A 22,668-nucleotide genomic window follows, 5' to 3' on the forward strand; every position below is an offset into this window, starting at 1 on the left:
CAGTCCTTATCTTGTACATAACCCGGGGACTGCCTGTAAATATTGAATACAAATATTTTGAATTTTGTCTAAATACATTACATATTTTTTTAAAACAACATAACAGAGTCTGTTATGTCCTGGTAAAAAGGTTAGAGTGTGAAGGAGGAGACAGAATCAATGATATTTTATTAATAACGTTATTAAAGTTTGAACTTACCAACCATAACAGAGGTGTAGCTTTGGGCAGGGTCAAATGGGCATCTGCCTTTACCATCTTCATTTTTACCTCCAAGTTCAAATGACATTACATTCTATATAGAATTAATTTTAAGTTAAATAAAGAGAGTTACATTTTTTACTTTCTAATTCAAATAAAACTTCTATGCAGTCAAAGACAGATGTATAAAATATAAAACTGAGTTTTAAGAGCAATATACTGAATTACAAAACAAACAAATCTTTAAGTGATAGAAAAAATGACCCAATGGTTTTTGAGCACAAAGGGGAGGGGAGCATAGGGTAGTGGGAGGGAAGAAAAGGGTTCCAGACAAATGAGGAGGGCCATCTGAACATGATCCCAAATGAAAAGGTGCAGGGAGAGAATTAGTCTGGGGAATGTCCATGCAGAGTTTTGAAAATCAGAGATTTACAGGAGAACAGTGAAACTGTCATATGATGGGTATGGTATGATCCTATTTTTGGAAATGTGGGAATAGTCTGGCTCGAATAGGAACAAAAAAATAAATAAAATAAAATAAAAAAAATTAAAAAATTTTAAAAAAGAGAGAGATAAGAAAAGCCACAGTCCAACATAATTCCTAGATTTCTAGCCTTGGGAACAATGTAAAATCCATGTTAATGGATGCAATAAAGGAGTGAGAGATGTAGAGGACTTTTTATTTCAAATCTAGAAAAAAGGACTTCACTCCGAAGCATTCAGAGATATGAATTTCTGCAATACACAGGAGCTGACAAAGACAAGATAGGCAGAGATGAGAATCTGAGATGGTTTAGGGAGAGATAGAAGTGGGTATCATTCTCAGTGTCAATACAATTTAAAACTATGTATTTCTGCTGTTGCAAATTTACATCAATAGAACGTAATGAAAGCAAAGCTGTAAAGTAAATATGTTTCTGTTAGTAACCAAGCTGGATTAATATTTTGTAAGGCTTTGTATAGGAAGTATGTTACATTTTGATTAATCAGCTAATTGAGTACTCAATGGAATTTCCATCGACTACTCAATTAGTTGATATGGGGGGAGGGGGGCTCACTTGAGTTCACACTCATTTGGGATCCCCGCAGGGAGCAAAGGTAGACACACAGCAGTAGGAGCCCGCGTAAGCAGGGACTTCTTGACTCTCCACTTGCCTCGGGTTCCCCGCCTACTTTGCTTCCCTTGTCTCCCCTTCTCCTCCCCCCCCCCCATGGAGATGGTGCTGGAGGGAACAAGCTTTTAAGCCGGCTCCCTCCAGCACCAACCAGCTCCTGCTCCCCCTCTACTTGCTGTCTCTCATACAGAGGCAGCAAGGTGGGGGGGAGAGCAACTCGTTGAGTAGTGACTTGACTACCTGATAAGGCTATGCTTATTGGGTAGCTGATCAGTCAACTAGTCGCTTATATCCTTACTGGATTCTGTGGTTATCATGAGAAAGTATCACACCCACTGAAAAACTATTACAGGTACTGGAATTTCAATTGCCTTTAAAAACAAAAATTAACTCATCAGATATACTTTTCTCTTATTTGCCTCATTATTTAAATGATCACTTTTGTCTGGTTTAAAAAGTTATTAAAAGAATGCATATAGTCACGCTTACCAGATGATCACAGATTGGCTGAAATGCATTTGTGCCACAAACGTAGAGGACAGTATCATTCAGCGGTTGCAAGACACGCACATAGTTAAGACACTCCGTCTGTAGTATAGAAGGAAAAAATAAATCCATTCTGATCAGCCACAACTTCAACATGGTAATAGCAATGCAAGTGACAACAAGCTCTGTTGTCAGCTCTTCCATTGCACCTCATCACACTATCACAAGAAGCACTTCCTATGTTTAAAAAAATATATAAGGCTATGTGATGTGATCACAGAGACCAGAGTCCTCTCTGGGCATTCAGAATTACATTATAGGTTGACATTTGTTTCTAATATGGCCATCAATTGCTATGTTTCTAATATGCTCATCATCTCCCAAGTGCTCAAATTTGCTTCAGGAGTAGTATGTTCATATAAAATAGTTAACATATTAATTCTCTTGGATGTTCATATTTTTTGTCTTAGGTCTAGTTCAGCTAAAATGATATGTCATAGTTTGGAAGTAAAGAATTTAATCTGTGACACAGTAAATGTCATTTTACTTCAGATGATCATTTCCTGGATTTTATGTATATATTGCAACTCTGATGCGGGCAGAAATCTTCATGACCATAAACAGCTCTTAGAGTTGCCATGTCCATAACCTTGAATGTCATGCTTTGAGTTTAGTAGCTTTTATAGCTTCCTCTATCTTCTGGTGCTGGCAGCACTCTCTTTACTCAAAAAATAAAGAAACACCCAATTACAATAATTAATTCCTTTAGCTTTGGAATGAAACTGGAATTTGGGACATAGCTTCAAAAGTCAAGGAAACAATACAGATTCCAAATGCTTGTTAACTCTGAACACACATCTATGTTTATTGACTGAAAAAAGGTACTGAATCAATAACTGCTATCTTGGGATGTATTGTGTGCATCATTTGGCTAGTTCCTGTAGGAACACAGAAAAATACCATGATTGTTCAAAACATGCCTGGACTGGAATAAATAACAATGAATACACAAATAACAGTGAATACACACAGAAAGCCCCAGAGATACTAACAAATGCAGGGAACAAAAAAAAGGGTGACAGCATAAATTAGGCAAATACCCTGAGGTGAATTACACATCGCTAGCCTAAAGTACTCTTTAATTAAGGAACCAAAATAACTTATGTGAATGAGAGTAATATTTCTCTAATGGTTGACAGCAACTCTCAGAGTACTCACTAAAAGCAATCAGGGAGAGCGCAAGGCCCTGGGAATTCTACTACAGTTCTAAAGCAAATAAAATAAATGAAATAACTTTGGGACAGACAAAACCTTCAAAATCTGTGGAGTAAAACGTAATAGACAGTGTAACAATAGCAGCTTCACTCCTTTCATACGAGCCCAAGTGACTCTCTTGCAATATACTACTACATCCTCCAGCTCCCTGCACATCCTTTCTGTTCAAAAGCAAATGTTCTCTATCACCTGTGACAACCCCACACACAGACGCAGAGTACAGACCTATCATAAATACAATTACTATAAAAGTTAAAGTAACAAATTTCAGCAGATCATGAATTTTAATTTCACTAAGGGGCTAGTGAAACCTTCCCACAGGACCCTTGAGGGAAATGGCTGTCTGTAGGGGAGCGAGAGAAAGAGAGAATGAGAGAGACTGTGTGTGTGGGGGAGAGGAGGGGTTCTTGCTGTGTACTGAGCTTGTGTTTGGCGGGGGGGGTTTTCTTCCTTTACCTTCCCTCTCCCCCGTCTCCCACGGAGTGAGTGCTGTGGCTGGCAGGTAGAAGCTGTGAGCTTCTAATCAGGGTTTGAAAACTTCAGAAGCCTCTGCCCATTGGTTGAGCCTTAATCTGGGGAGGGGCTATCAGGCAGTCTAGGGCTTTATAAAGGAGTGAGTCAGCAACCAGGGAGCTTGTGAACAGGGACTGCTAACAGGGAGTTTGGAGAGGGAGTTGGGAAGGGGGTGAAATACACTCGCCATCCCTTAACATCTTCTCACTACACTCCTTCCCTTCAAGGAGGCATTTAATAACAACTGAGGAATCTCTCAGTAGGAAGGCAAGTATGGATGGTGATAGCTCTGCTGTTGTTACCTGCACATGCTGTGCCATGTTTGTCTTTCTCCCAGAAGAAAGAAGGGATTTCATATGCACTGAGTGCAAGCTGGTCACCATTTTGGAAGAAAAAATAAGAAGACTGGAGGCCCAAGTATCGACCCTACGTTCCATCAGAGACGATGAAGACTTCCTCGATAGAAGGCAGCATTTAATCCTGCAGGCACAGAAGGCTGAACAGCCAGTCAGGGCAGTACATGAGAAGGAAGAAAACTGGCAGCACGTAACCTCTAGAAGGAGGTGGCAGCCAACTCAGGTATCCCCCATTCCTGTAGAGGTAAGTAACCACTTTCAGGCTCTCTCCACAGGCACTGTGGTGGAGAATGCTTTGGCAAGGACCTCTCAGAGAAGAAATCAGAAGGGAACACCATCTACCGGAAGGCATAGGATGCATAGTCCTAGAGATGAGGGTTCCATGATCACCATCCCTAAAAGAAGACAGGTAGGAGGGAGTCCCCAACCACCACCAAGAGGGACTGAGTTATCCATCTGCCATCTCGAAAAATGTGCTGCTTACTGGGAGCTCGCATTCTGGATGTGCCCAAGAGACTTCCATAAGTGATTAAACCTTCAGATCGCTACCCCTTCCTGCTTCTCTATGTAGGAACTTACAATATGGCCAAGAATGACCTTGAGCGGGTCACAACAGATCATGTGGCGCTGGGAAGAAGGATCAAGGAATTTGAAGCACAAGTGGTGTTCTCGTCCATCCTTCCGGTTGAAGGAAAAGGTCCAGGTAGGGATTGTAGAATTGAGGAAGTAAATGCGTGGTTGCGCTGGTGGTGTCAGTGAGAGGGCTTTGGTTTCTTCGACCATGGGACTCTGTTCCAGGAACAAGGATTGTTAGGAAGAGATGAGATATACCTAACTAAGAGACGAAAGAGCATTTTTGCAGGCAGGCTTGCAAACCTAGTGAGGAGGGCTTTAAATTAGGTTCATTGGAGGACGGTGACCAAAGCCCTGAGGTAAATGAGGAAGCTGGACACCGGGAAGAATCACAAGGAGGAATGGAGGAACAATGGACGACCCCTGATTCGGATGGAGAAGGCAAGGCGACCAACTGGTTATCTAAGGTGTTGGTACACCACTGCAAGAAGCCTGGGAAAAACAGGAAGAATTAGAAGCCATGGCCCAGGTGAAGAACTATGATTTGATTGGAATAATGCAGAGTCGGTGAGATGACTCGCATGACTGGAGCACTGTCATGGAAGGGTATAAACTGTTCAGGAAGAACAGGCGGGGGAGAAAAGGAGGAGGAGTTGAACTGTATGTAAGAGAGCAGTATGATTGCTCGGAGCTCCAGTATTTAGAGGGAGAAAAAACTGTTGAGAGTCTATGGGTTAAATTTAGAGGTGGAAACAACAGAGGTGATGTTGTGGTTGGTGTCTGCTATAAACTGCCGGATGAGGTGGATGAGGTAGACGAAGCTTTCTTTGAAGAACTGAAAAGCTTCCAGACCTCAGGCTCTGGTTCTCATGGGGGACTTTAATCACCCTGACATCTGTTGGGAGACCAATACAGCAGTACACAGACAATCCAGGAAGTTTTTGGAGAATATTGGGGATAACTTCTTGGTATAAGTGCTGAAGGAACGACCAGGGGCCATGTGCATCTTGACCTGCTTCTCACAAACAGGGAGGAACTAGTAGGGAAGCAGAGGTGGGTGACAACCTGGGCACCAGGGATCATGACATGGTAGATTTCAGGATCCTGACCAAAAGAAGAAAGGAGAGTAGAAAAATACACACTCTGGACTTTAGAAGAGCAGACTTTGACTCCCTCAGAGAACTGATGGGCAGGATTCCCTGGGATGCTTACATGAAGAGGAAAGGAGTCCAGGAGAGCTGGCAGTATTTTAAAGAAGCCTTATTAAAGGCATAGGAAGAAACCATCCCGCTGCGCAGCAAGAAAAGAAAATATGGTAGGTGACCGGATTGGTTTACCAGGGACATCCATGGTGAGCTTAAACACAAAAAGGAAGCTTACGAGAAGTGGAAACTTGGACAGATGACTGAGGAGGAGTATAAATATATTGCTCAAGAATGCAGGGGAGTTATCAGAAAGGCAAAAGCGCAATTGGAACTGCAGCTGGCAAGGGATGTGAAGGATAACAAGAAAGATTTCTACAGTCATGTTAGCAATAAGAGGATGATCAGAGAGGTGTGGGACACTTATTGGATGAGGAAGGTAATCTAGTGACAGATGTGGGAAAAGCTGAAGTACTCAATGCTTTCTTTGCCTCTGTCTTCACAGACAAGGTCAGCTCCCAGACAAATGCACGAGGCAACACAGTATAGGAAGGAGGTGGACAGCTCTTGGTGGGGAAAGAACAACTTAGGAACTATTTAGAAAAGCTAAACATACACAAATCAATGGGCCCAGATTTAATGCATCCCATGGTATTGAGGGAGTTGGCAAATGTCATTGCGGAGCCTTTGGCCATTATCTTTGAAAATTCATGGAGATCGGAAAAGATCCCGGATGATTGGAAAAAGGCAAATGCAGTGCCCATCTTTAAAAAAGGGGAAGAAGGATAATCCAGGGAGCTACAGACCAGTCAGCTTTACCTCAATCCCCAGAAAAATCATGGAGGGGATCCTCAATGAATCCATTTTGAAGCACTTGGAAGAGGGGAAAGTGATCAGGGATAGTTAACATGGATTCAGAAGGCAAGTTGTGCCTGACAAATCTGATTAGCTTCTATGATGAGGTAACTGGCTCTGTGGATATGGGAAAGTCGGTGGATGTGATATACCTTGACTTTAGCAAAGCTTTTGATACCGTCTCCCATAATATTCTTGCCAGCAAGTTAAGGGAGTATGGATTGGATAAATGGACTGAAAGATGAACAGAAAGATGGCTAGACTGTCGGGCCCAATGGATAGCGATTAATGGCTTGATGTCAGGTTGGCGGTCGGTTTCTAGCAGAGTGCCCTAAGGATTGGTTCTTGGACCGGTTTTGTTCAGCATCTTTATTAATGACCTGGATGAGGGGATGGATTGCACCCTCAGCAAGTTTGCAGATGACACTAAGGTAGGGGAAGAGGTAGATATGCTTAAGGGCAGGGATAGGTCCAGAGTGACCTGGACAGACTAGAGGATTGGGCCAAAAGAAATCTGATGAGGTTCAACAAGGACAAGTGTAGAGTTCAGTTACAGGCTGGAGACTGAATTGCTAAGTAGCAGTCCAGCAGAAAAGGACCTGGGGATTACAGTGGACGAGAAGCTGGATACAAGTCCATGTGCCCTTGTAGCCAAGAAGGCTAATGGCATATTAGGGTGCATTAGGAGGAGTACTACCAGCAGATCCAGAGAAGTGATTATTCTCCTTTATTCGGCTCTGGTGAGGCCACATCTGGAGTAGTGTGTCCAGTTCTGGGCCCCCCACTATAGAAAGGATGTGGACACATTGGAGAGATTCCAGCGGAGGGCAACCAAAATGATTAGGGGGTTGGAGTGCATGACCTATGAGGAGAGGCTGAGGGATTTGGGTTTGTTTAGTCTGCAGAAGAGAAGAGTGAGGGGGGATTTGATAGCAGCCTTCAACTTCCTGAAGGGACATTCCAAAGAGGCTGGAGAAAGGCTGTTCACAGTAGTGACGGGATGGCAGAACAAGGAGCAATGGTCTCAAGTTTCAGTGGGGGAAGTCTAGGTTGGATATTAGGAAAAACTATTTCACTAGGAGGGTGGTGAAGCACTGGAATGGGTTACGTAAGGAGGTGGTGGAATCTCCATCCCTAGAGGTTTTTAAGTCTTGGCTTGACAAAGCCCTGGCTGGGTTGATTTAGTTGGGATTGGTCCTGCCTCGGGCAGGCAGCTGGACTTGATGACCTCCTGAGGTCTCTTCCAGCTCTATGATTCTAGCCCCCCTGCTTGCTATGCTCACCAACCCACCATCTGTCTTCTGCAGCTGGTTCATGGCCTTCCCTCCTACCCGTGCTGCAGCAGCAGGGGGCCTGCCACTAGCCCTTCCTGTGGCCAGATGGGGGCTGGACCATAGGGCCTGCCCCAGGATTGGGGCTGGAGATAGGTCACTGTGGCCAAATGGGGGCTGGGCCCTGATTGGGCTGCGTGTCTGGCCAGAGAGGAAGGGGCAGGGTATCTGTATGGGGGGTGCGGGGGAGAAGGGATAGGTGCAGGCTGGAGGAGGGTCTGGCTGGGGAGAGGGGTCAGGAGCAGGCTGGGGGCAGAGTGTCTGGCTAGGGGGGGAGAGTGCAGGAGCAGGCTGGGAGCAGGGTGTTTTTCCAGGAGAGAGGGTGCAGGAGTGGGCTGAGGTAGGGTGTCTGGGCAGCCCGGGAGAGGAGGGAACCTGTTCCCCTAGGAGATTGCTAGAGCCAGGCAGCAGCTGCACCTGGGCAGGAGAATGGGGGTGGGGGTAGAGGGGTGACAGCTGCTGCACCCTGCAGCAGGCAGCTCTGGGAGATGGGGCTGGCCCACTCTAGGGGCGGTGAATGCAGGGGTGCCTCAGGCCGTGGAGACTCCTTTACTGGGAGAGACTTTTCCCTTTCGGCCACCGCCGGCTGGTGCTGTGATCTCTGCCCCACACGTGGGGGCTGCTCGTTATCCTCCAATGCCACTTCCCCCTGTCCACCCTCTCCTCACCGTCTCCCCAACCAGGTCTAGCAAAGAGCAGCAGGGGAGAGAACAGCACTCTGAGCGGCACGCGAGGACAAAAGCCTTTGCGCATGTGGCTGGGCTGGCTGGGGAGATCTCGCGGGGGCCCAACTTAACTTCAGAGGCAAGCTTTGTAGCACATCTCTCCCTGGTGGCTCCCCTCCCCACAGCAGTGCACATGCTTCAGGGCTTTCTCCTCTTCCCCCTCCCCCGGAAGCCAGCTCTGGTGCTCTAATCTTGTGGGGGGAGTCATGAGGCTGGAGTGCCAAGGTGGTGAGGCAGCTGGTGGCGGTAGTTCCTCACTGGGTCTCGGAGTGTCAGGGCCCAGGATGCAGGAGGTGGGGCTGGAGGTGGAGGGGAGCTGGGGGCCAGCGGGGAGCTCAGGGCACCCCCTGAGGTGGGGTTGGGGGAAAGCCCGAGCCATGGCCACCACTTCCCCTTCTGACTCTGTGGGGGGGGAAGGAGGAGCAACGCAGAGTGACGTGATTATGTCACTCTGTCATCCTGCAGGGGGGGAAATACACACACACACACACACGAGTGGGGGCAGGGTACGGAGAAGGAGAGAAAGCAAAGGAACTCCCATCTTTAAAAAGTTGGGAAAAAACTGTACCAGTTTTGCACTAAGTAAAGTACAAAATTAACATTGAAGTTTACAGAAGCTATTGCAATTAGCCATTTGTTTGATTTTTTAAAATTATTTCTTCCAAATAGTTATAATCAACACAGTGCTGAAAAGCTTTCCAGAGAACTCAATTTATAATGCCTTCATGAAAGTTGAATTTGTTTATCATTTACCTGTTTGGATTTTCCCTTGTCTGCACATTTAGTTTTTTTTTCTTCAGTGACTTTCCAATATAACTGGGGAAAAACAACCAAAGCAAAAAACAAGTTCAGTCTTCTTCACATTTATCTCAAAGCTATTATTAAGCACAATGCATAACACAGAGAGCAGATGATGTTTAAAAGGCTGCTACAAATATATGTAAGCAAAGTAGAGAGGCCGCTGAACACCTCACTCATGGCTGCTGAAGACTGATTATATTTTTTTCTTAAAACAACAACAAATGGTCTAGTAGCACCTTAAAGACTAACAAAACATGTAGATGGTATCATGAGCTTTCGTGGGCAAAACCCACTTTTTCATGATCTGAATAATGTGCAGGGAGCCACTAATATTCATAAGAATCACAAGGTAAAATCACCTATTTTGCAAAGCCAAAAATGAATCCCTTAAAGAATAAAAAATGTTTTTAATTTTTAAAAATGTGCAATTAAAGCAGTTCCAGACATAAAATACCTCCATGCATCGTTACTAGAATGTTTTAAAATTAATTGCCTTCTCACCTTTCAGGTTTTCAATTACAACAACAAAACTACCAGTTACTTTTGTTTCCTGAAGAATATATATGTGCAACATAAACACAAATATATTTACTGTAGTCTATACACTACAGCCACATGAAATATCATTCTATCTATAACATTAGAAAAACGCATCTACCCCAAAAAATTCTGATAATTTTTTTAAAAAGGTGAAGAGGAAATTAAAAATGCATACGTACCTCATTAAGTTTTTCAGCAATATTCACTGAATTTAATGCAAATATCACTTCTCTAGCTCCTACATACAAAACATCTTTGTCGTCGCTTAGTAATAAAGTTGAATAGTTAAACACTTCCGGTTCTTGAAAATGGATCAGTTGTACTTCTGTTAAAATAAAACAAACAGTCCTGTGTAAAGAATGAAAATCATGCAAGGACTTTCCCCCCTAAACTATCTGATACAGAAGTTCTTTGACAACTTAAAAGCAGCAAAACTGATCATAGAACCCTATTATATTAAAAATCTTGGGATCATCAAAAAGCTTAATTAAACCATGGATTCAATTAGGAGTTTGCAGCCATATACAATAGCTTTTTTCCTACATTTCAATTTAAATTAATATCTGGGATTTGTGCTGCTGATTTCAGTTTAATTTACATCTGCAATTTCAAAGTACTTCACATTTGTTCCATCTTTATTTCAGATTATGTATATATACCCATGCACACAATGTAAAATATGACATTAACCTTCTGCTTCATTCAAGACTGAACAAACTGGAACAAGATGCATCTTGATAGGGAAAGGTAGTAAATTAGATTTACCCCATGCAACAAACTTGCATCCACAAGGTGTCTTGGGCCACCATCAATACAGAGAACTATTATCATGTATACAGGCAGTCCCCGGGTTACGTACAAGATAGGGACTGTAGGTTTGTTCTTAAGTTGAATCTGTATGTAAGTCGGAACTGGCGTCCAGATTCAGACACTGCTGAAACTGACCACCAGTTCTGACTTACATACAGAATCAACTTAAGAACCCCCAGCGTCCCCAAGTCAGCTGCTGCTGAAACTGATCAGCAGCTGATTCCAGGAAGCCCGGGGCAGAGCAACTCTGCCTCGGGCTTCCTGTAGTCAGCGCTGGTCAGTTTCAGCAGAAGCTGACTTGGGGACGCCTGGGGCAGAGCAGCTGGGGTGCTACTGGACCAACCCAGCAGCACCCCATCTGCTCTGCCCCAGACGTCCTGATTCAGCCGCTGCTGAAACTGACCAGCAGCGGCTGAATCAGGACCTGGGGCAGAGCAGCTGGGGTGCTGCCGGGTTGGTCCAGTAGTGCCCACGGGCGCTGCAGGACCAATCGGCAGCGCCCCAGCTGCTCTGCCCCAGAGTCCAAAACAAAAGCCTGGTCTGCTGGGGGGGGGGGGGGAGCACACTAGCTGCGCCCCCCCCCCCAGCAGACCAGGGACACGGGGAGCAGAGCCGCAGCAGCAGCGGGGTGCCGCGCCTCTGAGGCTTTGCTCTGGCAAAGCCTCAGAGGCGAGGGACCCCGCCACGGCTGCGGCTTCAGTCTGGGTGCCTGTGGTCTGCTGGGGACGGCCCCCAGCAGACCACAGGCACCCGGACTGAAGCCGCAGCCGCGGGGGGTCCCGCGCCTCTGAGGCTTTGCCAGAGCAAAGCCTCAGAGGCGCGGGGAACCGCCGCTGCTGCCGCTCCAGTCTGGGTGCCTGTGGTCTGCTGGGGACGGTCCCCAGCAGACCACAGGCACCCTGACTGAAGCCGCAGCCGTGGGGGGGTCCCGCGCCTCTGAGGCTTTGCCAGAGCAAAGCCTCAGAGGCGCAGGGAACCGCCGCTGCTGCCGCTTTGACTGAAGCGGCAGCAGCGGCGGTTCCCCGCGCCTCTGAGGCTTTGCTCTGGCAAAGCCTCAGAGGCGCGGGACCCCCCCGCGGCTGCGGCTTCAGTCCGGGTGCCTGTGGTCTTCTGGGGACCGTCCCCAGCAGACCACAGGCACCGGGTCTCAAGGGGCAGCAGCAGCGGTTCCCGCGCTTCTGAGGCTTTGCTCTGGCAAAGCCTCAGAAGCGCGGGAACCCGCCCGGTGCCCCTGGTCTGCTGGAGACGGTCTCCAGCAGACCAGGGGCACCGGAGCAGCTTACGAACGGGGCTTTCTCGCCCCGACTTCCGGGGCGAGAAAGCTCCGTTCGTAAGTGCGGATCCGACGTAAGTCGGATCCGCGTAAGTCGGGGACTGCCTGTAGTTATACATGCTATACTGTCAGCATGCTGCAAGTGAAATGGATTAGGCAGTAATTCTCTGATCCAAAAGTAAGTGATCAGTTCAACATGGCCAGCCTGTGCAACAAAACACTTGCTAAGGGAGTCAGGAGAAGACACGGGCCACTCCTTTTGCCTTCAGCTTTCTAAATCTCCTCCAGAGACCTGAAGGTTCCTAATCAGCAAAAACTCCTCAGAAGGGAGATGAGAGCTGTCAGGAAGTAGACAAACCATTGAGCCAACTTGTCAGAAAGCTGGAATTTTCTCAGAAAACTCTGCTGCACAGAAGCCTAATTGAGGTGCCTGCTGCTTGGGAGGCAGATAAAACTGCAGATATTTCAGAGATAGGGCATTCCTTATCTCCCAGTGGCTGACAGGCCTGGTCCACACAGAAGATGCAAACCGCTTAAGGAGCACTGTAATGGATTTGTGGGTTAGAACTAGTTCCAATTTTACAATAAATGATTTTTGCTTCACACCCAAAATGGTTTGTGAAACTGGATCATACAGGCAGTCCCCGACTTACGCGGATCCGACTTATGTCGGATCCGCACTTACGAACGGGGCTTTTCTCGCCCCGGAGCTCGCGGGCGGCGGGACCGCCCAGAGCGCAGCAGTCCCGCCACCGCGTCCTCCGGGGCAAGAAAAGCTGCTCCGGTTCTCCCTGCTCTCCGGGTCCCGCCGCCTGTGCGGCTTTGCTCGGGTCTCCCTGCTGTGCTGGGGGGGATTCCCCCCCCCCCCCAGCACAGCAGGGAGAACCGGAGCAGCTTTTCTTGCCCCGGAGGACGCGGTGGCGGGACCGCTGTGCTCTGGGCGGTCCCGCTGCCCGCGAGCTCCGGGGCGAGAAAAGCCCCGTTCGTAAGTGCGGATCCGACATAAGTTGGATCCGCGTAAGTCGGGGACTGCCTGTATGATCCAGTTTCACAAACCATTTTGGGTGTGAAGCAAAAATCATTTATTGTAAAATTTGTAACTAGTTCTGGGTGTCCCATGTCTCTGGGAATCCCCCCCCCCCCCCCCAGCAGACCAGGGACACCCGGAGCAAAGCCGCAGAGGCGCGGGACCCCGCCGCCTCTGCGGCTTTGCTCCGGGTCTCCCTGGTCTGCTGGGGGCGGGGGGGTTGCAGCTTTTGTTGTGGACACCTGGGGTAGAGCAGCTGGGGTGCTGCCGGGTTGGTTCTGTCTCAGGCTCCAGATTCAGCAGCTGAATCTGAAGCCAGTTCCGAGTTACATACAAATTCAACTTAAGAACAAACCTATAGTCCCTATCTTGTACGTAACCCGGGGACTGCCTGTATTCAATTAATTATTTAACTTGAAATAGCATAGAGAAAACATTTCTAATATTGCTAAAACATTTTGACATTTTCTCAATGAAAATATTCTCATTTTCTGGTTCTGAATGACTTGTTTCAAATTGTAAACTTATTAGACCATTAAGTCAAAATCAAAATTATTAAAACATTTTAAATCACTCAAATAGGGCTAAGGTGGTATTTAAAGATTTTAACTTTTTGTCTCTATGAAAGACTGAAAACAAAAATTCCAATTCTCAAAAATATTCATGAGATGGGAAAAACATTTCCTCTGTGGACCTTAGCATAATGAAGAAATTTTCTGTGTGTAGAACTAATGACCATTCAAGCTCATGTTTAATTCCTAGGAATTTGTCTTCTCTTTCTCATTTCTTTTCCCTCTTCCAATCCCTTCTGTCCCTTTTCTGCTTTACCCTTTCTACCATACCCCATGTTTATTAGTAGATCCTTCCTTCTATCCCTCTTTTCCTCACTTTCACTCTGTATTTGAGTGACACAGAAAGTTGCCATATTCCCTACTACATAAATCTTTACCAAGAGAATTAATCCCTCACCCTATTAGAAGAAATTGTAAGCAATCCCTAACCCAATTAGTGGGAGAAAGAGGGAAGAGATGCTAAAAGGCACCCTTTGCAGACTATGGGCTGGCAGTAGAGTTTGGGGTAAAGATCTGGCAATGGGAAGAAAGGAAGAAAAATGTAGGAAAGAAAAGCTAACTGGAGGGAAAACAATATGAAAGTCTGAAGTAGAAGAACAGGCCAACATGGAAAGGAAGTGGAATAAGGAATAAAACCAATGAGAATTTGTAAATGATTTTGGAGAAAGTCAATGAAAAGTAAGCAATATACAAAATTATTGGATTTTAAATATAGAGGATATCATTGTAGATTAGGTCTGCTGACTTGGGAAACTATTGTAGATAGGAGGATAACATGGAAGTACTCCATTAATTACTGATGGAGAGAAATTAACCTGTCTTATTTTAACATATTCCTCAATGTTAATGTATAGCTGTTGTGTGTATTTGAACTGGGAGCTCAACTGAAATGTGCACATTTGGTTGGGGCCATATGACTTTGGTGCACATTTATATTTAAACATAACCTAATTTAGCAATGAAGCAGAAAATTCCAAATAAACACTAGGTATGGACCTGTACATATTATTCTCTGAAACTTGTGTTTTCTATTGGCTTTAAAGTACAGGTCGACACTCCCTTGTCCAGCACCGTTGGGATTTGAGTGGTCCCAAACCACAGAATTTTCCAGACGAGGGGAGGTCAAGGCTTCCTACCCTGGTGTAGGGTTCTGCTCCCAAATGGGGCTGCACTCCGTATTGCCTGCCGCGTCTTCCCCCACGCTGCACCCAGTGTGCTGGCCCTGTTGACTCCAGCCCTGCCGTCAGCCCCAGCCAGGACTGTACCTTCAGCACCAAATGGGGCTGTACCCCTGCACCTCACCAGCCCAGGCCATGGCTGCGCTCCTGGCTGCTAGCCCTGGGGCTTCTAGCTACAGCTGGCCCTATGCTCCTGGTTAACAGCCCTAGTCAGGGCTGTGCTCACCATCACCATGCCCCGCTGGGGCTGCTCTCCTCACCCCAAGCTGCGCTTCTGAACCAGGCCAGCCAGGGCTCTCTCACAATCCTGCCGGACCATGGATGTTGCCAGACCAGAGAATCACAGATTTTAGAGGTTCAATCTGTATCTTCCATAATGCAGACAACTGAATCTGATGCTTCAAATATTTTCTCAAAGGATGTCCCAGGGCCCCCTCACAATGAACTAACATTTCCCCTTCTTAGTGAAATGTGAATATAAGAATGTGTCTCCATACAACATGTCCAAGACTGACATGTAAAATTAAAAGTGATTTGTGCCTAATGGAAAAACAAGGCACTATGGTATTAGACAGGAAACAGAGGAGCAGTTGTGTTCAAGGCAAGGGATATAGATCAGTGCTAAATCAAACCATGGGAAACAACTGTAGTGACTGCTATTTGGGAGCTCCTGTGTGCCCAAATGAGAGATACAAAAGCTTTCATACATCATTTTTTTCCCTCCAAGGTAATAAATTGTATACATGAGTGTTTCCTGGCACTTTAATGCCAATAAACATTAAAAATATTTCCAGAGCCTTATGCCAGCATTTTATTGTGGTCCTAATGTCCATTTATATTTTCCTACAATAAACTCATTTGTACTTGTTATCTGTGCTTATGGATATTTCTTCCATCACTATAAGTTTGCTTTGCTACACACTGCAGGCAACTATCAGTTGTGCAGTGAGGAGGAGTCAAGGACTCAATGGTATTCTTCATTCAGGATTCCTTCCTTGCCCAATAAATACAATCTTTATGTTATCTAAGAGAAAAATGTCAAATAGATATTGCACATAACAGCTCAACATATTTTATTGTCTTACTATCAGTGTTCCAAAAATCATTCAAGCCCTGGGCAATATGTAGAATATGTAGAATTCCACGGGTTTACTTTTTTACCCTATTTTTTGTTCCTTTTTTGCTAATGGAAATCAGAATGGTTGTAAGTACTAAATGTGATAATGGATATACAAAATACAGCTCAATGAAGAAGTTGGATTATGTTCCAGTGCCATACCATTACATGGCAGATAGGGAAAGTATCAAATATGTATTTGCTAGTTTAGACTGAGATATGGATTTTTACCCAAGTTCACAAACCAGATGAGTTATAAGAACCTCTATTTCATCAGGCTTTAAGAATGGACTTTAAGAATTTTAGCTTCAAGTACAAAAAGGAATGCATATCTAGGCACCTGCAAAGTCACCCTTCCCTCACATTTCCACAAAGATTTCCCCTTAATATGAATTTAACTTTGTGCATTACTTTTTCATCAACAGTAACATAGGAGAAATATGAAGGGAGGAACAATACTTCAATGAACAATGAACTGATCTCAGAGACTTTGGGACTGATTAGGACCAATTGAAATTGTAAATGAAATGGCTATGCAAAGCATACAATACTACACATTGAGACACTCCAACAGTTGCTAAAAGATTTTGAATGGTAAGATGACTGCACTGACAAAATATTTCTACTCACATGACATTATGCCTACTGTGGTATTATTTCAATCAACGGGACTTTGTCTTGTGTTCACACTACACTTAAAGTTATATTATGTAATGTAAGTATAAGTGGTTTTTTTTTTAAAAAAAGGACAATATTTATTGTGCAAGGACAACAAGCTATGTTCCAGAGTTGTAAAAAGGGCAACTTGCTTTGTAGAGAACTGATTTTACAATTCCATCCACACACTAAAATAGCACTACTATTAGGTCTTGTCTGAAAAATTCTGCCACACATCTCTGACAGGATTTGATTTAGATCTAACCAGAGTTATTGTACGTGATTGCTAGTTAACAAGAATGTGAATAATTCTTTAAAAGTTTTGTCCGGGATCTTATTTTATCAATATCCAACTAAACCTATGGACAATTTCTCATTACTATTTGTTCATGAAATGCACTTATCTAGTCTCTTTTCCCTGTCAATCCTGCGAAAGGATTCATCATTGCTCGGAAAATGTACAGTATATAGGTCTCCCTAAAAGAACCCAGTGACTCTGCTAACCAAAAAAAACCTGCCAGGGCCTCCCTAAACTCAATTTTGTCTATGTATCAACACAAATAGCTTAGTGGCTATGACACTTGACAGACAAGGATTTACTCTCTTGAAAGGAAGCAGCCACTTTTCCGTACTCAGCTAAGTCACGTTAGAGATAACAGTGGGTTGAACAAAAAATCCATATTAGTTGTATATTACAGATTTTTTGCAGCAAACATCTGAATTAACAGGTTACCTATTAAATGCTCTAAGGTCATGTTTATACTTATCCTGAAGTTCAAATTAAGTTATGCAATTCCTGCTACATCAATTGCATAGCTAGAGTACCTTAACTCGATTTTTCACGCCGGCTTCACAGTGGGAGGTCAATGGAAGCAACCATTCCCGTTGACTTCCCTTACTCCTCGCAAATTAAGGAGTGCCGGAATCAATGGGGAGCATCCTTCACATTTGTTTTAGAGAGTCTTTATTAGACCCTCTAAATCAAATATAAATTGACCACTGCAGCGTCAATCTTTTTGCTAGTATAGAAAACTTTGACATTCTAGAACTTATTATTTCTGTAATGATGCTTGATAAAAGAAATACATGGAGGTGTCACCTTCTGTAACATATGAAGACACATCATTGGAAATTTTCAATTTTTGTCATATTAAGAAGCAAAACAAGCAGCTTTAGCATATTTTTCATAGCACAAATCAATTAAACATTTTAATATTGTTCTTTTTCCTCTATGGTGAAAGTTTAGCCCATGCTTTTCAAAAGTGACTATTGACTCTGGGTTCCTATTTAGGGTACTGAAATGAAAAATACTAAGGAGGCTTAGTATTCAGGTTTTAGCTTTTTTCTGAAAACCAGGCCCATTTAAATTATCCCAAGTTGGACACCCAGAATCATAAATTACTTTTGAAAAAATTTAGCCTTGATCATTCAAGTTTCATAAACAGCAACAGCTAATCAAAGTCTCTGTTAAATTGGAGGTTGGGGAGTTAAAGAGGCTGGCAGACCTTATATCAGGTCAGCTTCCTGCTACAAACTGTTTTAAAAAATTACATAGACACCCACAAACTATAGAGATTCTGTACATTTCACTACATATATCCTTATTCTTACCTCTGTGTTCCCATGTAATTCTTGGTACTGGACCAAATGCTGTTGCTGCTCCAAACAGTAAACCCAAAGCTGCATACAAACCAGTGAGAGCCATGTTAAGAGTCCTTGCTCTATGGAAGTTGGAAGATAACTGCAACACCTAATGTTCCTCTTGCTGAAGAAACCTCTGGTTCCAGATAGTATGTTACAGGGTAGACATTGTAGAACTAAACGTTGCAATAAACAGCTTGGAAAGATGTTCCTAAGCCTATGCGTCCAATAGGTTACTTCCCCAAGGGAACACACTTTTTCCAAGATGCAGAATACAGAGATTGTCCACACTTTCCACAGCGTTTCTCAGCAACTATTCTGCATTTTGAGAACATTCTTCTGTTTAGTCTTAGTAGTAAAAGAAACTGCACAGGGAAAGAGGGTGAAAAAAGAAAGAAGGAAGTGGGTTGAGTTTTCAAAAAGATCAATGACTTACAAATTTCATAGTGTTTCTGGCAAGTACTTTATAAAACTATGAAAAGTTTATAAAGAGTAATTTTCACAAATTACATGATTATAAAATTATACTTTATATGGTAACCACAGGCTACTATTGGCAAAAATAATATCCAAACCTAAACAATGATAAGATGTACTGTAAAAATATATAGTGTCTATCTATTGGTAGTGTAATTGAAATGTAAGCAATTACATGCAATTTTTGGCAACTTGTCACTAATTTTGATAATGTACATTTATCGTATACAATTATTCATATTTTCAGGAACATGGAGCTGCCATTTATATAGAGATTAAAGTCTACTTTAATTTTTATCCTTTTCTGCCTTTAAATGTGTTTTTTAAAAACCCTGTTTTCTCTGAAATATCAAAAGTAAATGTAATGGTGAGTTTAGAGATTGGAAAAATGTTCTCTCAAATTGTTTGTGCTTAAAGAAAAAATTCTAGCAAATTCAAACCATTTTATTTTAATGTTTTCAAAATGAAATCTTTTGCTGTTTCAGTCTGAAGAAACTGTTTATTTTCAATTGTATTTTTTAAAAATTAAATTAATTTTAAAAAGTTAATGAAATATTTTTGTTTGACCTAACACAAAATAATTTTGACTTTTTAAAATTACTGAAATATTTAAACATAAATTGTTTTCAATATGAGGGAAATTTATTTTCTTCATTTTCCAGAATTCTTAGCAAACAAAAAAAAAAAAAATTATTTGCACAGCTCTAATCAAGACATCTGTATACACCCAAAATGAAATGTTTTTGTTCTTTCAACAATCTTAAATTTGTATGTTCAATATATTTTCCACTCAAAAGCACTAAATCAATCATCAAAGACATGTGCCTCCATGACACACAAAAACAGAGCTAAATTCTCGTATCTTCACTCAAAGGAAATCATAATACTTCCACAAGTGGTTTCACAAAAGCCAATGTCAGTAAATGTAATAAATGGGCTGGGATCACACTTGGTTAATTTCAGAGGCTCTTCTCCTCCCACAATCCTTTTCTTGCTTTGGAACCTTAATACAACCTTTCCAGGTTCTCAGGTGTGGGGTCTTCCATTAACATTCAGTCTCAGTTTCTTGTAAAGGCCTTGTTTGTTTATAGCAGTCCAACAAGGCTGGACTCCAGATCAGGGTTTATCTTTGCCTTCTACCCTGTAGTCATCACCCATCTGTTAAACCCTGTGATCTATGCTTCTCTGAAGAAAGAGACAGCTACTTCTGAGGCACAGCAGCTTCCTTCCTGGTTGCCCCAACTTCCTTTTTTAGCTTGAATTCTTACTGGAACTCTATGACTAGATTACGCTTTATTTTCAAAAGAGGATATGTAAATTCTGCTGGAATTTGTATATCATCCAATCTCATTTTCGAAAGCAGGTCTTTCAAAAGTGAAAGTAATCTGGACATGGGGGTGGGGTTTCGGAAACCCTCTCCTTTTTTTTTAAACCGACTAAACCTTATTTTTAAAGAAAGAGCGGTTTTTGAAAAAGGTTTTTTTTTCCCCGAAAAACCCCTGCGTCCAGACTACTTTCACTTTCAAAAGACCCGCTTTCGAAAGTGATATAGGAAGAAGATATGCAAATTCCGCAGTTTCAAAAATAAAGTGTAGTTTAGACATACCCAAAGAGTCATGAGGAGCTTCTTGTCTTCTGACTGGGATAGAGGCATGCCACATCACGGAAAAGTTATCAGAACCTGTCTATAGTACGGATGTTAAAATGTGTTTATTCAAGTAAACATGAACCGCTGAAAATTTCAGAGGTTACACACCAAGATGGGAGGGGCAGCTCTATGGGAGCTAGCTCCTTTTAAGCTGGCTCCCAATACGCACTGGCTCATGACTTTTTGCTTCCCTGCACTGCTGCCTCTGTATGGGGGGGGGGGGGGGGGGGGGGGAGAAAGGGCCCTACATGTAATCGTGTACACGGTTACATTTTCACATCCCTAGTCCATAGTAAAATTCTGATTACTACTAGTCCTGATCAAATCTAACAGATACACACAACTTTAGGGATATGTGGTAAATGTGAAATCCTTGGCAAAAAACACTATGGTGCCCAAAGACTTCATTTCTGTATAAGCAGTTCTAGTTTAGGAAGTTACTCATTCAATAGCACAAAGATAACATTAGCTATATCTGACAAGTTCAGCACTATTTTGCTACGATAATTAAGGATATAATGGGAGCTATGGAAGCATTTGAACCAAACCAAAAATCAAAGATTCCAAGCCTCTCTCTCCACCCTTCCTTTCTTGCTGTTTCTCTCCCCTTCCCACCCCATTTGTGAGACTGAGGGAGGCCCCTAGGGAAAAACTGTCATGTTTGACTTTGCACTAGTGGCAGATGAATCTGAATCCATGTAATCAGATTAAATCACATTTAGATTAAACAGCAGAATTTTAAAGACTGCAGTTTTCCTTTTGAAGAGCTGCTAGTTCCTTTGATATTAAGGATATATTTTGAGCTAAGCACCTTTTATGGGGCATTAATATTTGGAATATAATAAACATGACAGCATGCCCTTAAGAGACCATCTATATAGTACCATAGTACTTAATACAACATACATGTTAAAGGTGATCTGAAAAGGTTATCTGATTTTGTTTTAAACCCCCCTTCACCCATTAGATTCCATAAAGGAATAAAAGGAAGCATAGTTAGCCTTCACCAAAAAAAAAAATCCTGAGAAAATACTAGCTAGCTATTAACCTTCTCATTTCCCTGACACAGCAAATAACATTGCAACCAGAACAAAGATGTGAAAAAATCCTTTCCATTTTAAGCCTGTATATTTATTCTCTGTGTTTATAGTACAGTGCTTGTGATGTCATGCAGCATGGCAAACAAACCAGTAAGTAGTCTACAGTTCAGACTTCACAGGATATCAGAGAAATTAACTTTGTTAAAATACAGCAAGAAAAGCATTTTTAATAAGTATATACTTCCCTTCTGGTTCCCATCTTTGGAAACTTATCAACAAATGTTTAATTTTTAGTAAAAGCAAAGATTACTTACCCTACAGTAACTTCAGCATTTCAAGATGCCTTGCTCATATGCCTATTCTACACTTGGTGGGTGTGTGTACTATGCACTAGTGACTGATTCTTTTGGGCAGCCATAGCTGTTATAGGTTAATGTCTATGCCTCCAACTAAGTGCACAGACAGATCAGATAACTAGATGGACAAACAGATATGCACACTCCAAACATCTTGAAGAATTACAGTTACAGTAGGGTAAGTAAACAATTCTTCTTCCAGAGCTTGCCTATGTAATATCCATTCCATTCTTAATGACTTTTAAGCACTGATCTCCTCACAGGAGGTGGATACTAGGTGCTGCAGTAGAAGTGTTTTATGGCACTGCTTAACTTAATATGAACCATATTAGTATATTTATTATATGTAATTTAATAAACACGCAAAAAACATAGCAAATATATTTGTAAAATGGCAAAACATTTTAGTTACCATTTCAATTAAATGTTAATTTCTTCTATGTCATCGCTTAACTTGCTGAAGAGACGTAATATGTCCCCACGTGTTAATTAGTTTTCCCTTCTCCTTTCTTGCTCTCTCTGGTTGTAATTACATAGTACCAATCGCAGGAGCACAGAGGCAATCATTTCTCTCTGCCATTTATTTAATAGGTAGGTGAAAATGCAATGACCTATTAACCCTCCTATTCTCTGAACGAGAGATCTCCAGAGTGAGACTGTTAGGGTCCTGTAACCTTATGAGTCCCAAAATAGAATTATTTTAATCCTATGACCCCATGATGGAAAAATATTGATGCTTACTAGTTGCCATGGTTACTGTCTTGGGCTTGCTCACCTGTCTCAGAGGATGAAAAATGACAAGAAAAGTCTGGAATAAACAAACTGCATTATCTTCTCCAACTGCAGAAGAATAAAAACTGTCTCACTGGCTCATGAAATGCTCATTTTTCAATGTTCACTGAAAAGCCTTCTGGCTGCACAGCACAAAGACGACATTTTATATTCCCTGTGTTGATCTGCC

At 42.8% G+C, this 22,668-nt stretch overlaps 1 protein-coding gene across 7 annotated transcripts in view; it reads right to left on the reverse strand.

The window, feature by feature from the left end:
• SEMA4D (semaphorin 4D) overlaps window positions 1–22,668 on the reverse strand; it is a 143,695-nt gene that overhangs the window by 39,402 nt on the left and 81,625 nt on the right. For 6 of the 7 annotated variants that reach the window (XM_014577957.3, XM_014577956.2, XM_075931883.1 and 3 more), the window contains 5 exons: window positions 18,157–18,551; window positions 10,091–10,236; window positions 9,324–9,386; window positions 1,804–1,902; window positions 200–293 (listed from right to left, as the gene is read on the reverse strand). In XM_014577957.3, the coding sequence (XP_014433443.2) occupies window positions 200–293; window positions 1,804–1,902; window positions 9,324–9,386; window positions 10,091–10,236; window positions 18,157–18,250 (496 nt within the window). In that variant the 5' untranslated portion in view covers window positions 18,251–18,551. Of the gene's footprint in view, window positions 1–199; window positions 294–1,803; window positions 1,903–9,323; window positions 9,387–10,090; window positions 10,237–18,156; window positions 18,552–22,482; window positions 22,664–22,668 lie in introns of those variants that run through there. The other variant, XM_075931882.1, reaches the window with a different exon arrangement.

Source organism: Pelodiscus sinensis, chromosome 6 (genome assembly GCF_049634645.1).
Source record: "Pelodiscus sinensis isolate JC-2024 chromosome 6, ASM4963464v1, whole genome shotgun sequence".
NCBI classification, from domain to species: domain Eukaryota; kingdom Metazoa; phylum Chordata; order Testudines; family Trionychidae; genus Pelodiscus; species Pelodiscus sinensis.